The 15,704-nt window shown below is 42.4% G+C and overlaps 1 protein-coding gene across 3 annotated transcripts in view; it reads right to left on the bottom strand.

The window, feature by feature from the left end:
- cdc14ab (cell division cycle 14Ab) overlaps positions 1–15,704 on the bottom strand; it is a 42,335-nt gene that overhangs the window by 8,181 nt on the left and 18,450 nt on the right. For all 3 annotated transcript variants that reach the window (XM_047375146.1, XM_047375145.1, XM_047375144.1), the window contains 8 exons: positions 10,630–10,692; positions 7,954–8,041; positions 7,175–7,405; positions 5,044–5,182; positions 2,440–2,602; positions 658–755; positions 485–532; positions 275–403 (listed from right to left, as the gene is read on the bottom strand). In XM_047375146.1, the coding sequence (XP_047231102.1) occupies positions 275–403; positions 485–532; positions 658–755; positions 2,440–2,602; positions 5,044–5,182; positions 7,175–7,405; positions 7,954–8,041; positions 10,630–10,692 (959 nt within the window). The remainder of the gene's footprint in view (positions 1–274; positions 404–484; positions 533–657; positions 756–2,439; positions 2,603–5,043; positions 5,183–7,174; positions 7,406–7,953; positions 8,042–10,629; positions 10,693–15,704) is intronic.

The following is a 15,704-nucleotide window of genomic DNA, read 5'->3' as shown; positions in this document are numbered from 1 at the left end:
TATTATCTGGATTTATTTTTCTAAATCCAATCGTTTCTCTAATGTTTAGTAACACAACCTGCAGATCAGATCGTCCTTCAGTACAATCATCAGTTACAGCAAGAAGACGTCTTAGCCTGATGACGAGAAGCAGGATGTAAGAAAAGTGATAGAAGTGAGATAAAGATGAGGAGTAGGAGATGATGAGGAAGAGGGCTGGGGGGAGGACTGCAGGAGTGAAGCATGCCAAAGAAGAAGAGCAGCATTCAGACAGGAAGCCTGGTGGAGATCTGACCTTCGAATGTTCGACATCGGCGATAACGAGTTCCTCCCAATCCTCTTGGCTGCAGCAGAAGCAGAGGATGCTGGGAACTTGGAGGGTTTGAGTACCGATGCAGGGCTCTGACTGCTACCCATAGATAACCTAAGAAACAAACACATCAATCATGAACAATAGTTGCATTTAACATTGATTAAACCCAAACCGATCAGATGAAGATCGTACCGGAGCGGCTGGGAGCTGGAGCGGCTGTGGACCTTTGTCTCCTCAAATCTGAAACAAAACGAGACCCATGAGTTCAGGTAACCAACCGCTGCTGTGTCTGTGACACCAACCTAGAGAAAATATAAAACGACCCCCACGTTCCCCTGCCTGAGGCATAAACTGAAGTCCAGTACCTCAGAGGTCCGGTCACAGCTGGACGAGGATGGCGTCGGCTCTTCAGGGCGCGGAGTTTGTCCCCCTGCGTCGGACCTGAGGGGTCTGTAAGGTCTCCCTGGACGATAAAACAGCCCTTCATAAGATGATTGATGAGAGAATAGACTAACAAGAAGCTAAATAAACTTTAATTAGAGGTTGTGGAGTTCTGCACAGAGCTGTTAGTAACTGAAAAATCTCAGGAGTTCGCTTGTGTTAGAGAACCATTTGATTCCTTCATCCTCTGAGGTCTGACCCGGTTTTCTCTCTGAGGAGAACTTTGGTTTAATTCAACAAATAACTGCAACAAACCCTGAAGATGAATGAAAATGTTCTGCCTGTTTCCTGAGAGAGAACCAAGCATTAAATCTAATAGAAAATGACTGAATCCTTATTCCTGCATCAAAGCATCCATCAGATTTTATGATGCATTCAAAGACCCTAAAGAGATGTAACTTTGCATTTTGATTTATTACGTGAAATTTACATTCATAAATATGTTCTCATTACTGGTTTGAACTCAATGTTTGCTGCCCTAATGCATCTGGATAGTTCTGCAGTCAAGCTAGAATATTGCCGGTTTCTGCATTTTTCTGACAAAATGATAGAAGATTCTGCTCATATTATTGAACATTTTGGCATTTTTAAAAATCTTGCTTCAGTGAAACAAGATATATTCTCAGATATATTTTGGGAGACACAGGCAAGCATCCAGATGTCTCAGAAAAAGCCCAAAAGAACCGATGGGGTTCTACACATGAAGCTTTATAGTTTTATTTCAGCCAATTGGACTTCAACAAACTGAACAGGGAAGGCTTTTATCCCCAATGCCGACCCAGTGATAGAAACACAACCACAGCAATGCAGTTAATTAAGTTACTGACAACTTATTGATAAGGTTCTGTGGCCCAAGCTTTAAAATAATGGATCATTCTAAATTGGAGATTAAAAACAGAGTAAATGACCAGAGATTCACCCCTAACTGTCATCACTCTGGTTTTAATGGACCAACAGAACCTGCTCCCAATAAAGACTCTGTTCCTAACTGGTTCTGTAGGAACACAGACAGACCCAGCTCCAAATCTTTGCTTCTCCTTCACTAATAAACATCTTGTCTGGTTAAAGTTCGATCCTCTCTCTGCTGTATTTCTCAGAGTTTCTGCAGAAGGTCTGAGTGCAGAGAGACAAACCTGCAGCGTTGGTCAGAGCACCGGTCTACATGGAGACTGAGACCATCAGCAGCTTGACTTATAAACACTGAAACATGGGGGGGTGTCTGTGAACGGCCATTAGAGGAGCCAGATTTCAGCCTGGTGATATTAACCCCAGACATCATTTATAAGCAGAGCCAAACAGTGTTTATAGATGCAGCTGGAAACAGTAATCAGGTGATAGGCTCACGTACATCAACACGATGATGTCATGTTAGACCAGATCTAATCTAATCTCATTTGCTGAAATAAATCTGAAGCCTGGGATTAAATTATGCAGATTAGAAGTGAAAAACTAAATGTGGTGCTCATAACATTTTGATTGGTTGTTGGTTTCCATGAGCCCGTCTCCTGCTGCTGATGAATGCAGCTTCTCCTGAGGACCGTCACAGAGTTGGTGCGGAGATGGAAAGGCTTTTCTAAAAGGTACTAGAACCAGGTTAGCGCTGGAACCGTGAGGCGGGTCCGTAACACAGCATCGATAACCCACAGCACTAAAGAACCGAGTCTTAAATGAAGAGTCAATGAAACTGCGGCAGCTGTGTTTCTAACCTCTAGTAGATGGTCGGAGCTGGATGATCGGGGGACGCTGCCGATGTGGGTGGAGCTTAACGACAGCTCGTCCATGCCGCTGATGAGACGCGTCGCCTTGTCCTCCATTTTTCCCTTCGGGGAGTGGTGGCTGTCGCTTTGCAACCAGAGAGCCGCCTGCTTTCTGTGGACACACACATTTACACGAAAACACACTGAACACAGCTCCAACCTTAACTTTGAGAAAACGTTCCACTTCACTTTCCAACGAGGTTATGTTGAAGTTCTATAAACCTTTCTAAATGTGGGGGAAACTCAGACGATGGCCTTTAGAAGCAGCTATAAAATATCTGATGATCCAGATGACCTGACAGATGACCTGATGGACAAACCGTCCTTCAGCGGCTCACATTCTGGAGCTCACATGTTTCACCAACGGCTCTTTGGGAATCACTTTCTTGGAACGGAGTCAAATTTAGTTTTTTATAGATTCAGTTAAAGAAATTAAAGACTACGGCTGCTGGTAAATAGTTTTGAAGATCCAATTTAAAAATGGTTGTTTACCAAGTTGTCTATTATGTTCCTGAAGTTTAGGAGCCAAATAATGCCTGAATGATTGGAGTTAAGTGGTTTAAAATGGTCGGGTCATGGACAGGAAAACAACTGTTTAAATAGATTACAGGACAAATGGCAACATAGAAAGAAACTATTACAATTTTTTTACTATTTTCAGAGTACTTTAAATGTCAGGAATGACGTTTCTACTAAAAAGTCAAAAGATCTGTTTGTTTAACTGGACTTTAACAGATTTAATCCTAATAAAACATCTTGACGTGAAAAGTTCTTTATGGGCCTCATTTTACTTTCATCCAGAATTTACTTATTACCTTATGAGTGATAAAAACACACAAGAACCTGATTTTAACTAAAGTAGGTTATATTATATAAAGTCACATTCAATAAATTGGTCTCAGTAGTTAATCTGTATAATGTGTTTCACTTAATGAACCTGAGTCACTGAAGTAAACGAACTAATAATATTCTAATCTAATCTAGAAAACGGTGTAATTTCTCTGCCACGTCTCCAGCAGGCGCCATTCAGATGACTCAGAACATCCATCAGCAGGCGTTACGCGTTCATTTCTACTGATTGGAGTCCTACATGTACCAGGGCTTAAACATACCAGGAGATTTAGTTTTTCCCATCTATACGACAACCAGGACATTTTCAAATCACGTTGTCGTGCGTACAGATGCATCCCTTCTCCAATGATTGGCTCGTTAGCAGGCCTCTGCAGAGCCGATTCAGAAGCTCTGGAGGACCGGACCTGGGCACCGATGCCCCAGAGCTCAGACTCAGAACAGAGTTCAGACCGGTATCAGCTACAGCACCTTTTCCACACCATTGCTGAACTCGTGTAACTGGTCCAGATTCAGCCCAGTGGATCTATGGTCATCAGTTTACCAGGCGCTGCTGCTCAGGGATCAGACTACAGTCGGGACATGAAGTTTTGTTTCACTTTTATGAGAATGATATCAATAATTATTCTTTCTTAATGCTGGATTATTAGACGTCTGAGTGGAAATGTTGGAACACAAACTCTTTCCTGCAGGATTTCCTGCCTCTGTTCTCAGTTTTCTTATCTGAAGTAATTTATGTTTAGGAACACAATTTCCCCGAGAAGTCCTGCGTTTGGTCCCAACCTGCAGAACCGAGCCAAATGGAACCGTTATGCACACAGAAAATATTAAGAACACCAGAGGCTGGAATCAGAGACCCGAACCCAGCGCCGCGAGCCGCTAAAACCCGACGTTCACAGCAAAGTTCTTCAGCATGAGAAGAACTCTTTCTGCAAGTTTACCTGGAAGCACGGAGTAAACATGTTCTGCGTCAGGCTAACATTAGCCTAGCACCTGAGCAAACATCTCCCTCAGCGAAGCTCCTCAGCAGAGCGAGGTGAAGGGTCGCGGCAGGAAATAAATGACGTGTTTGGTGAAATGTGTGAGAACATTAAAGCGGCTTTCTGTGAGCTCGGCAGACGGAATCGTTTTTTCCACACAGCGCTGATGTGAACCAACTCTCTGTCGATCCAAAGCTCTTTCTAGATCATCCTTTAGTTTCTCGTGCCCAACTGACGGGTCCTCAAACAGAACGGGGGGCCTTAAAGTTGACCCGCCAATGTTACGCCGCTGCTTTTCAGTACAACCTTTCACCCCCAAATTTAGTTGGAACGCCTGGGAATGTTTGGGAAACTAGATATCAGATCCATTAACCAATCAGTGGTCGTCGTAAAGTCTACAGTCATTTCCAAGTTACTACTGTTTCAAATCTTCCCATCGGATTCAAATCCAGCTCATTGTGGAAACTCCTGCCATGGCTTGTGTGGAAAGTGAAAATTGTCCAGAAACTGACAGTGCTGTATTACAGCCAAGTAAAACACGCAGTGGGTCAGCACTCATCACCAACCACTGATAGCAGAACAGAACCTAAAACATAGCAGGAATCAGGTCTGACATAAAGTGTTTTTCTTCTGCAGGTTTTTGTATAGAAACTGCTTTCAAAATGAATCATCACTGAACAGAGGAAATACCCTGAGCTGCGTAGACACTTAACAGGAGACTTACTCTTCCAGGAAGTTCTGCTGCGGGCCGATCACAGAACCCGGCCTGCAGATCCTGATCCAGGCGATGGCCTCAGCGGCTGTGAAGCGGTAGTGTTTCATCAGGTAACAGCCAATCAGAGTGCCCGTTCTGCCCAGACCAGCTGATGGAGAGAGACAGAAAGGACAGGTGTGATTCAGCAGAGTGACATGACTGAACTAAGCTCAGCTGTTTGGGTCAGAACTTCTGAACAGGGCTTCAGATTAGCTTTATTGCTGGTGAGTCGCAGATTTGTGTCTGCGCTGCTGCTGCCTGAAAGAGAAGCCCCACATTTAAATGAAGTCAAAATCCACACAGTGTACCCAGAGATACCGGACCTTTATCTAGTCCTGACCCGGGATATCCTGAACCTAGCCTGATGAAGCACATGACAGTTGTCACTGAAGCCAAACACAGTAGAAAAAGGCTGAGAGCATCAGCAACCCTCCAGAAGATCACAGTCAGAACCCAGGACATCTGAAGCTCTGCAGGCCTCATTGCCTCAGTTAGGGTCAGAGGTCACGATTCAACAAGAAGACTCGTCAAAAATTGGGTCAGAACCACCGCTGACCCAAAGAACACAAAGTCCATCTCACATTTACACCAAAAAACGAATCTTGATGATCCTGAAGACATTTGGGAAATTATTCTGTGGACTAACGAGACAAAGGTGGAGGTGTAAAACTAACAGCATTTCAGTTGAATTGGACTTTAAATAGGCCGTTCGTGCTGGGAAACCAGCTGACAACAGAACCGAACCTGGGTTCGGATCATACAGGAAACGGTGGTGGTGCGCTCACATTTCCAAAATACACTTCGCTCCGGAGGAAGCGGCGGCGATTTGTCCGAATAATGAGGCAGAACCTGCTTATCCCAGCAGTGCGAAGCAGAATATGACGCCATGATAAGAAGTTATCTTTTATGATTGTTTGGAAAACTAAACAAACCAGTTTTATTTTTTATTGTAATATTTATTCGATTTTTAGCAGACTAATTCAAGCTTTATTTATCGTCTTGTTTTCACTTTATTTTCAGATTTTAGTCAGAATAAAACCCCCTGTTCCCTTCTCTGCTCTTTGGGTCCAGAGTTGCTTGCTCTCTCGGGTAACATCAGCTGGAAGCCAAGTAGCCTTCAGCATCCTCAACTCCGGTTCTGATCCGCCATTTCTGTCCGCTGGGGAAGCAAATGGACTTCTTCTCTTGCTTCTTCAAGGCATCTCACCCCTCTATCAAATGGTTGAACATGCTTGGAAGTAATGGACTTATAAAATCACACTAATAGGGCCATTAAAGCCGTTAACGGGGCTCCTTCCAGTGAGGAGGCGGACTCAGATTTCATCTTTCTACTCTGCAGCTCTGACTCGTCTCCAGATGTTTTTTCACCAATTCAAACCTTGGGACATGATCAAAATGACACAAATGGCATCATTAGGGGCACGTTTGGATTGTCAGGTAACAACGACCCAAACACTGAGCTGACTAGAGGGTAGGGCCAGTGACTGCCATCTCCTAGTTGCCTCATTAGCAAATCGCACATATGGGCAGGTAGCTGAGAGTCCGAAGGAAGTCGGGTCACATGCAAAATGTATTTGTTACTTGGTCAAAGAGCAGCTCTGTCATAGTATTAACCAATGATGGCGAAGAGATGATCAGGAGATGTTAAAGCTGGACTACAACTCGTATAAATAGACTTTAAGCCCTTGGTGTGAACAGCTAACTAAAAGAAAAGAAGCCCACAGTATGTAGAGAGCAGTGTCTGATGTTAGACCATAAACTACATCTCTGTTCATCCCTGCTGGAAATGCTCTGATGCTCAGATAAATCTGACATCAGAGCGTTGATCGTTTGATAATCTGAAATAATTACTCTCGTTAATAAAACGGGACTATAAGAGACCATCGGCCAACTCTCCTCCAGCACCGAATGTTTAAGAAACCACTGGCTGAGAGACGCCGTCGAAGGAAACTTTCAAAGTTTAATCTGGGCAGGAAACATTTTTCATGTTTGTTCTCATCCTACACTGTTCCTAGGAGTACATCCCTCTCTGCTGGCTACTCTGAGAACTACACCTCACATCTCTGAGGAGGGACAGATAGAAGAGACAGAGACCACCCACCCTTGCAGTGGACAGCCACGGCTCCTTGTGCGGTCTCACAGATGTGCAGGAAGCGGCGTACGATGATGTCATTGGGCGTGCTGCCGTCTATGAAGAAGAGGTCGTAGTGGTCGAAGCCGGCGTTGGTGAAGCGTTTGCCGTCGTAGATCTTTTTGTTCAGGCGGATGATGGTGGTCACGTCGTGCTTCCTGAAGTAGGGGAAGTAAGCCTCGGGTGCGTGCAGAGGGTAACCTGCAGGGGGCAGAGCAACCAAAGGGGTAAAACACCTTTCTAGTCCAACCAAGATATTTTCTCTAAGACTAATTTGGAAACTTTCAGGTGAGAAGTGCAAGAGTGGAAAATGCTCTTTTCTCACTTATTGGGCATCTCTGGAAGCTTTGGAATCCGTTTATGTTTCAACGATCAGAGCTCAGGGTTTTGTTTGTGCAACAGAAGAGTGAGCTTAACCGAACACGATGAAGGGTGGGAATATAAACTCGGCCATGTATGTAGGTGGAGTTCATGCTGTCTAAACTGGGTGGGTGAGATCCTCATGGAAAAGATACTGAATGTAAAATAAGATGAACATTAAAAAACTGGATGCAGTGAAAATACTCCTGTTTGTTTTCATTAAAGCTTTTCTAGGTAAGAAACGGAAAACCTGCTTTAAAAAAATTAAGTTTATAGTATGTCATTGACATAATGATCCAAATGCAGCGATAATACTGTGCAGAACATAAAGGTTTCTAGTATTTTTCATAGAATATTGAAAGAAAAACAGCTTAAACTTCTTCACGCACCGTTTTCTATCTTAGATTTAGGATGAGGTCCGCTGAAGGCCAGAAACTTTCCCGGGACGATCCAGTTCAGGTCTCCGTTCTCCACACGCTGGAGACAGAAACACAAAGCAGGTGAGAAGATGTAGAACCGCTGCTGGATGATTTCAGGTAGTGAAGAATAAAATGAAATCTTTAACTCTAATTATTGTAACCTGGGTTTCCTTTCATTTAGATCTAAGCTGAAAAGTACTCTGGTCATCCTGAAGGGGGCACCACAGTCTAAATTTCTAAACACCGTTTTCCTCATCAGAAGCAATAATCAGCAAAACTATGGAGTTAAATTTCTCTCTATATTATTCAATCAAACAAAAAACTAATCTCAATCAAAAAATATTAAGTTGTGATCAAAACTTTCAGAGTTGTAACAATTTTTTTTTTTTTTTATGGAATATTTTATTTTGGGGAAAAAAACAAATTGTTTGATAAAACTTTTTTTTAATTAAAATGACTCATTTTTTCTCACAAAGAGAAAAAAGTTATTTGCAAAACATAAACTTTTATTTGCGCAGGTCAAAAATCTTTGGTTACGAGTCTCGCGTTTTTGGTTTTGACGATCTCTGTTTTTGGATGAACTCAACGAATTTTGAGTTCTGGGAACATGAACATCCTGGGCGGGGCCTAAAGACGAACGCTGTAAGACGTTTCCCTATTGGTTAGCGCTGACTAAAGCAGCAGACTCTGATCCCCCGCATCTCTGAACTTCTGCTCCAACTGCAGGGCTTGCAGCGTCGCTTCAGTGAGGAGACATCAACTCTACAGAAGAAAACTGCGGTCAAGTGAGTCGACAGTCAGAAATACGCGGTGACGTCAGCCGACCAGCTCTCTCTTAAAGATTAGCATCACGCATACAAGGTGCTTTACGGTAATGGAGCAGAAAGGACCCGATCCTGGCAACGGTTGAGAAAATAAGAGGAAAACAGAAACGTAACCTACAGAACATTTATATTAATTACGTTTTTACAACTTTCACATTCATGTTTTATGTAAAAGAATAAATATTTTATATTTTATTGTACAGTTTTGGAGAAATAACGGATCAAAGTACCTCAAAATGCTCAACCATTATATGCATTTGTCCCACTTTCAGGAATTTATTTCTCCAAAACCATGAGAGGTGACAACACAATCATTCAGATTATATTAGAGGGTCATCTATATTATAACCAGAATTAGTATTTCATAATTTTACTGTAAAGGTTTGGAGAAATACACAACTACCCCAAGTGTTGTATAAAACAGAGTCCATGTCGGGCAGACGGCATCCCATAATCCTGTGTGTTGTCTTCACAACCCGTGATACTTCCTCTCCAGTGCAGTTCCCTCACCACACTGTCATGCTGAGACACAGAGTGCTTTCCACCGTGGCCCTGCAGACATCTGTAAGCAGCTGAGGAGATGAAGAAGAGCTGTTGTTGTACCTTCTTCAACAGGTGAGGGGCGTTTCCGGTCCAGGAGAGGTCAGAGGAGATCTGGATGCTCTTGCACTTTAAGCTGTCCAGACCACTTCCCAGGATCTCATCAACCTCACCAAAAAGAAGCGTTTGTGGTACTTTGTTGGGGTAGTTGTGTATTTCTCCAGAAACCTACAGTGAAATTATGAAATACTAATTCTGGTTATAATATAGATAACCCTCTAATATAATCTGAAGAGATTGTGTTGTCACCTCTCATGGTTTTGGAGAAATAAATTCCTGAAGGTGGGACAAATGCATATAATGGTTGAGCATTTTGAGGTATTTTGACAAGATATTTCTCCAAAACTGTACAGTAAAATATTAAATATTTATTCTTTTACATAAAACATGAATGTGAAAGTTGTAAAAATGTAATTAATATAAATGTTCTGTAGGTTACTTTCCTGTTTTTCTCTTATTTTCTCAACCGTTGCCAGGATCTGGTCCTTTCTGCTCCATTACCGTAAAGCACCTTGTATGCGCGACGCTAATCTTTAAGAGAGAGCTGGTGTCAGGTGGCGTGACCGCGTATTTCTGACTGTCGGCTCACTTGACCGCAGTTTTCTTCTGTAGAGTTGATGTCTCCTCACTGAAGCGACGCTGCAAGCCCTGCAGTTCGAGCAGAAGTTCAGAGATGCGGGGGATCAGAGTCTGCTGCTTTAGTTAGCGCTAACCAATAGGGAAACGTCTTACAGCGTTCGTCTTTAGGCCCCGCCCAGGATGTTCATGTTTCCAGAACTCAAAATTCGTTGAGTTCAACCAAAAACGCGAGACTCGTAACCAAAGATTTTTGACCTGCGCAAATAAAAGTTTATGTTTTGCAAATAACTTTTTTCTCTTTGTGAGAAAAAATGAGTCATTTTAATCTAAAAAAGTTTTATCAAACAATTTGTTTTTTTCCCCAAAATAAAATATTCCATAAAAATAAAAAAAAATTGTTACAACTCTGAAAGTTTTGATAACAACTTAATATTTTTTTATTGAGATTAGTTTTTTGTTTGATTGAATAATATAGAGACAAATTTAACTCCATACAAAACGCACACAGACTTCCAGCTGCAGCAAGGAAACTCTGAAAACTTTGCTTTAGACAGTTTTCAGACCAAAACCTGCAGGTTTTCCTTCTAGATGAACCCCTAAAGGCTCTGCAGCTGTAGCTGGTTGGTTCTTGGGCCAGTTTTACCTCGTAGTGTTCGTATTCGTCCATGTCGAATGTCTCAAAGTCAAAGAAGCCGTGCTGCAAAGCCTGAAAAACACAAAGAAAACCGATTTCTTTTACAAAAATTAGATTATAAATACAGATTCATATTATAAGCAGACTGAGAGGGAGACCGGTCCGCATCCTGAGACTGCAACGTTTGATCCAGATGGTTTAGCAGATTTAAATAGGATTTCTTTCATTTAATAAGCAGACTCTACCGCAGTTATTTGATGAGTAAGTGTTCGCAAAACATCTTTCAATGAGTGAATTAATAGGTCAATATTTCCTCCATAATGTGAACCAAACAGCAGAAAGAATCATGACCAGGAAGATAAAACTGTTTTGAAACATACAAACCAACCTGCAGCATGACAAGTTAGATCTAAACACCTGATTTAAAGGTGGACAACCTTGAAGTATTTAAATCCAATGAAACACAGAGAAAAAATCATGTCTATCATGTAGGTCTGCAAAATATAAGGTCTCTGCAATAGAACAGAAATAACCTTTATTGTGCCTCAGTGAGGAAATTCAGGTGTACCTGCAGCAAAGTGATGAGCAAATGGCAGCATGCAAATTCATTCAATGTCAAAAATCTAAAAACAGAAAATAAACCTGAAAGGCTGCACAGAAAGGGGAAATGTACAAGATGGAAAAATAAAACTGTACAGCTATGAAATATCTCACGGTTTGTATTTCAGCCCTGGTGACGGTGGCCGTTCATGCCACGCAGCACAGAGCTCCGCCCACAGGTAACACGGCGTCTAACCAGAGGTATCAATAAACGGGAATATCACCCAAATAAGAAGATGATGGTTGAACAATTAACTGAAAACGCTTCCCAGCCTTCACCCAGCTAAAGTGATAATGTCTCTTCAGGCGTTTTAAGACAACCTTCTGTGCAAACTCAAAGTATTATCTATCGTATTTAAAAACAATATTCAAAAAGACAGTTGATTACTCATATTATCAATATAACACAGATGAAAGTAAAGATCTTAGAAAACAGTAATATTAATACTAGAGGTGAGGAAATCCCTCCAAGAGGAACATCTGTGTATCCCTGCAGCAGCAGAACATGGTGAAGGTCTGGCCTCACTGGGACAATCTTCCACAAATTTAAATCGAACTCATCCTCAAGCAGCCAGAAAGTGAGAAATGTTAAACTGTGATGGAGATGCAGAAGAAAACACTCAGAGCTGGCATCTGATAACGTGGCGTAAGATCAGCTTGATGCATCTCTCAGGCTCTGCTTCAGCTCTTTGCTGAATTTCCTCCTGGTTTTTATAAGACATGACCTTTAGATCGTGTTCATCTGCAGGGGATGGTTTTTACTTTAGCTTCCTTTGGTTTTTTAGAACAGGACCAGACAGAGGATTTGATAAATGGTCCAAAGATGAACTGTGACAGACCTTGTTGATCAGTTGTTAAGGATTTCTGGAGAACAACCTGAAGATCACAGGAAGACCAACAAACACCTGAACTGTATGAATAAGCAGGCAGGTGGTTAGCTGGTAAGTACACAGCAGCAGCCAGAGGCTACTCCAGAACCAGATCCCAGTATTCCCAGATAAACTCCTGGGACTCTCGGCTCCATGTGAGCACGCTCAGCGACAGATTGTTCACACTTCTGACAGATTAGCACCCAGACGAACACTCCAGAGAGCTGCTGCCCTCTGATTGGCTGTCGACGCTCTCAGACAGTTCAGCAGCTCCTTGTCCAGCTCCATGCTGAGCTGTTATGTAACAGGAGTCTGCTGGGAGTTTTCCAGTCGGCCTCCTGCTTCTTCTGGAGATACAAACATTTCCACCTCAGCCACAGAGTCCATAAAGCTGTGTTTAAAACCTGGTCCAGAGAACCAGATGAAGACCTCAGTCATGTTGAGATGTTGTGAAGCTGTTCTCCATCTCTCCTACCTCTGACATCATCTTATTGGTCATTTAAGCTGAACAGACCAACACCAAGTCAAGCAAACAACTAATATAATCTCCGATCGGACTCTTCGGCCCGTGTGAAATCTGCACAGTGGGGGTGATGGTTTCTGACCTGCTGAAACCGACAGAATGATTCAGCTCTTAGAACAGGAAAACATTCCAGCAGGATTCAAACATTTACACTCGATCAGTAACACTGTGATGATCTGAGCATGCTCTGTGCAGACGGAGCAAACAAACTGTCTCATTAACGCACTGAATCTGGTGTTTGTAGGGAATTAGACGGAGCGTGACTGGACTCAGAACCAACACCATTTACTGTTCAGCACCCAGAGAAGACCTTGGTTAGAAAACGGCACAATGACCTCCGGTGATCTCCAACTGAGTTCAGCTTATCTGGAACAAAATGAGGCTGCTGGAGACGTTCTCAGCACCCTGTAGAGATGCCTACTGGGCCTTTCTTATGAGGGGTACAGGTGGATGGAGGGATGCTGCTACCTTCAACAATAAGGGTTTTATTTTATAAACTATGCAGGGAGCAAATATTCACCATTTTTGGAAAGCATTAATATTTAAGCTATATAGTTTGGATATTAATGCAAATGTTAATATAAATAGCAAAAGGTGCTAAATAATAGATAGATTTTTTACTGAATTTGAACCATGTGAAGCTAAAGCTCTGCTACCTGAGGAGTTCTGGATAGAACATATTTACTGACATACAAGAGTTTTCATCTTAAAAATGTATATATTTTTTGAACAGTTTTGGTCTAACTGCTGCTCTGAGTGGGTTGTTCTTTGAGCACATGGCATCGATTACTAAATTAGTTGACGATTAGCTTTCACGTGACGTCACATAGCTATACCACGAGAGCGCGAAATGCAGATGGAGGGCAGGAAGTGAAGTAGCCGAGGATTTGCCATCTGTAAACATGCCCATGTTTTGTGCCGTTTACGGCTGCTCCAATCGCTCCAGCAGAGGAAAGGAAAAGCATTATTATCGAGTGCCAAAGGTTGTCATTCATAAAGGTGAAAGATGTAAAAAACTAACTGAAAATGACTGTCAGGCTAATGTAGCCGTAGAGAGGCGCTGTATGTTTGTTTTAACCACTACTGCTAACCGCTAACATCTCCACTAATATATGAATATATGAACTCACACTCACCTTGGCAAAGACCAAACGATTATTTTCGCGGAGCCGTTTGGTGCCGAGGTTCTGGACCCACCCACTGACAAAAACGTTATATGCCTCCAGACTTTTGTAGGCTTTCATCTGCTGTTTAGTGTAGTAAGACGTTTGAAGTACCAGATAGTTCGTGATATCAACAGCCTCGATTAAAAGCAAATCTTTAGGTTCTCTCGAAAACTCACTCATCTTGATGAGATACGGGTCATATCCAACATATCTGTTAATTAACTGTTTGTATCTTCGCCTGGAAACTGGATCTAAATTCCTACAATACAGACTCTCTGCAACGGTTGCCTCCTTTGACATTTTACTTCCTGCCCTCCATCTGAAATCGCGCCCTCTTCGCGCGTCATCAAAATCACGTGACTGAAACCCGGCTGAATGAATGAATGAATTGCAATTGATCCAAATTGCTGTTTCAGCCCTAAATGCCACCATCTCTTTTCCACTCATGGTTCCAGCACCAGATGGTTCTCTGAAAACAGTGAGTTTGCTGACATCCAGATATCCCTTTCAGAACAGCGCCACAGATTTCGGTTTGACCCGCTTCGGTCATTGTGGTCTTTAATATTTTTGTAGACTCTCTTGAGCTTTTCCTGGTACTGTGAGGTGCTGTAAACTCCATGGCTCATCATTCTCCAGAACAATATTGAGCATTAAAATAAGTAGAGCTACACAATCATCCAATCACAGTCATCCTCAAAATATCTGTGTGTGCAAAATCACAGCTGTAAGAGACAGCAGGGATGCAGTGGTTGCTAGGATACGAGATTTCACGGGCCATATAGAAAGCCATAATCAGCCATCATCAATAAATTAGAATATATGCTCTGAGGACCCTCGTTGGTCAGGTTAAAAGTACTTTTAAAAATAAATTAAGCAGGTAGGAAACTAACTTTTCATTAAGCTCACATTTCTGTATTAATGTTTCTTTACTGGTCTGATGTTAAATGTCCTGTTTTTATTGGCTGCAAGCACAAAACCATAATAATTAACATAAATAAAGTCTGTGAATAATTATTCTATATAATACTTCACTTAGAATATTATGCTCACGGTGGAGGTATATTTTTAGTGGCTGAGACACAAATAAGAATGACGCGTTTCCCTGATGTCATGCAGCTCTGAACATGAAGAGCTGTTGACCTTTAACTTGTTTAGGTTGCGTTTGAAACTTAAAGCCGTCAGAGAAAGAAAAGAGGAAAACAGATAAGAAAAAACGCTCGGGCAAAGTGGACCTCAACGGTTCCATTTCTGATCTACTCTGGATCTCCAGTCCACAAGCAAAGGTTTAAAACCTCCAATCTGAAACACACAAAAGCACCTCAGTTTCTCATTATCTTCATGTGGTCGACTTAGGAGTGCAGCAGACTATTTCCACGTTTTAATATCCATGTTAGACAGAAGCTTATGAGGAAAAAGCTTTGATCAAATATGCTTGGAGATAAAACAAACTGGGTTTTTGTTCCACTGATCAAGGTTCTCATGCATCAAGAAGATCCACATACAGAGGGTACTTCAGAGCTGAGGCATTCTCTGCAGCTGCATTCTTCTCTGCAGACCAGGCTCTAGACGCTTAGGACCAGGCTCTAGACGCTTAGAGGTTCTAGACGCTTAGACCCAGGTTCTAGACGCTTAGGACCAGGCTCTAGACGCTTAGGACCAGGCTCTAGACGCTTAGAGGTTCTAGACGCTTAGGACCAGGCTCTAGACGCTTAGAGGTTCTAGACGCTTAGGACCAGGCTCTAGACGCTTAGGACCAGGCTCTAGACGCTTAGAGGTTCTAGACGCTTAGGACCAGGCTCTAGACGCTTAGAGGTTCTAGACGCTTAGGACCAGGCTCTAGACGCTTAGGACCAGGCTCTAGACGCTTAGAGGTTCTAGACGCTTAGGACCAGGCTCTAGACGCTTAGACCCAGGTTCTAGACGCTT

This window comes from Girardinichthys multiradiatus, chromosome 9 (assembly GCF_021462225.1).
Source record: "Girardinichthys multiradiatus isolate DD_20200921_A chromosome 9, DD_fGirMul_XY1, whole genome shotgun sequence".
Classification (NCBI taxonomy): Eukaryota; Metazoa; Chordata; class Actinopteri; order Cyprinodontiformes; family Goodeidae; genus Girardinichthys; species Girardinichthys multiradiatus.
The sequence above is the reverse complement of the archived record's forward strand: the minus strand, read 5'-3'. Positions and strand labels throughout refer to the sequence as shown.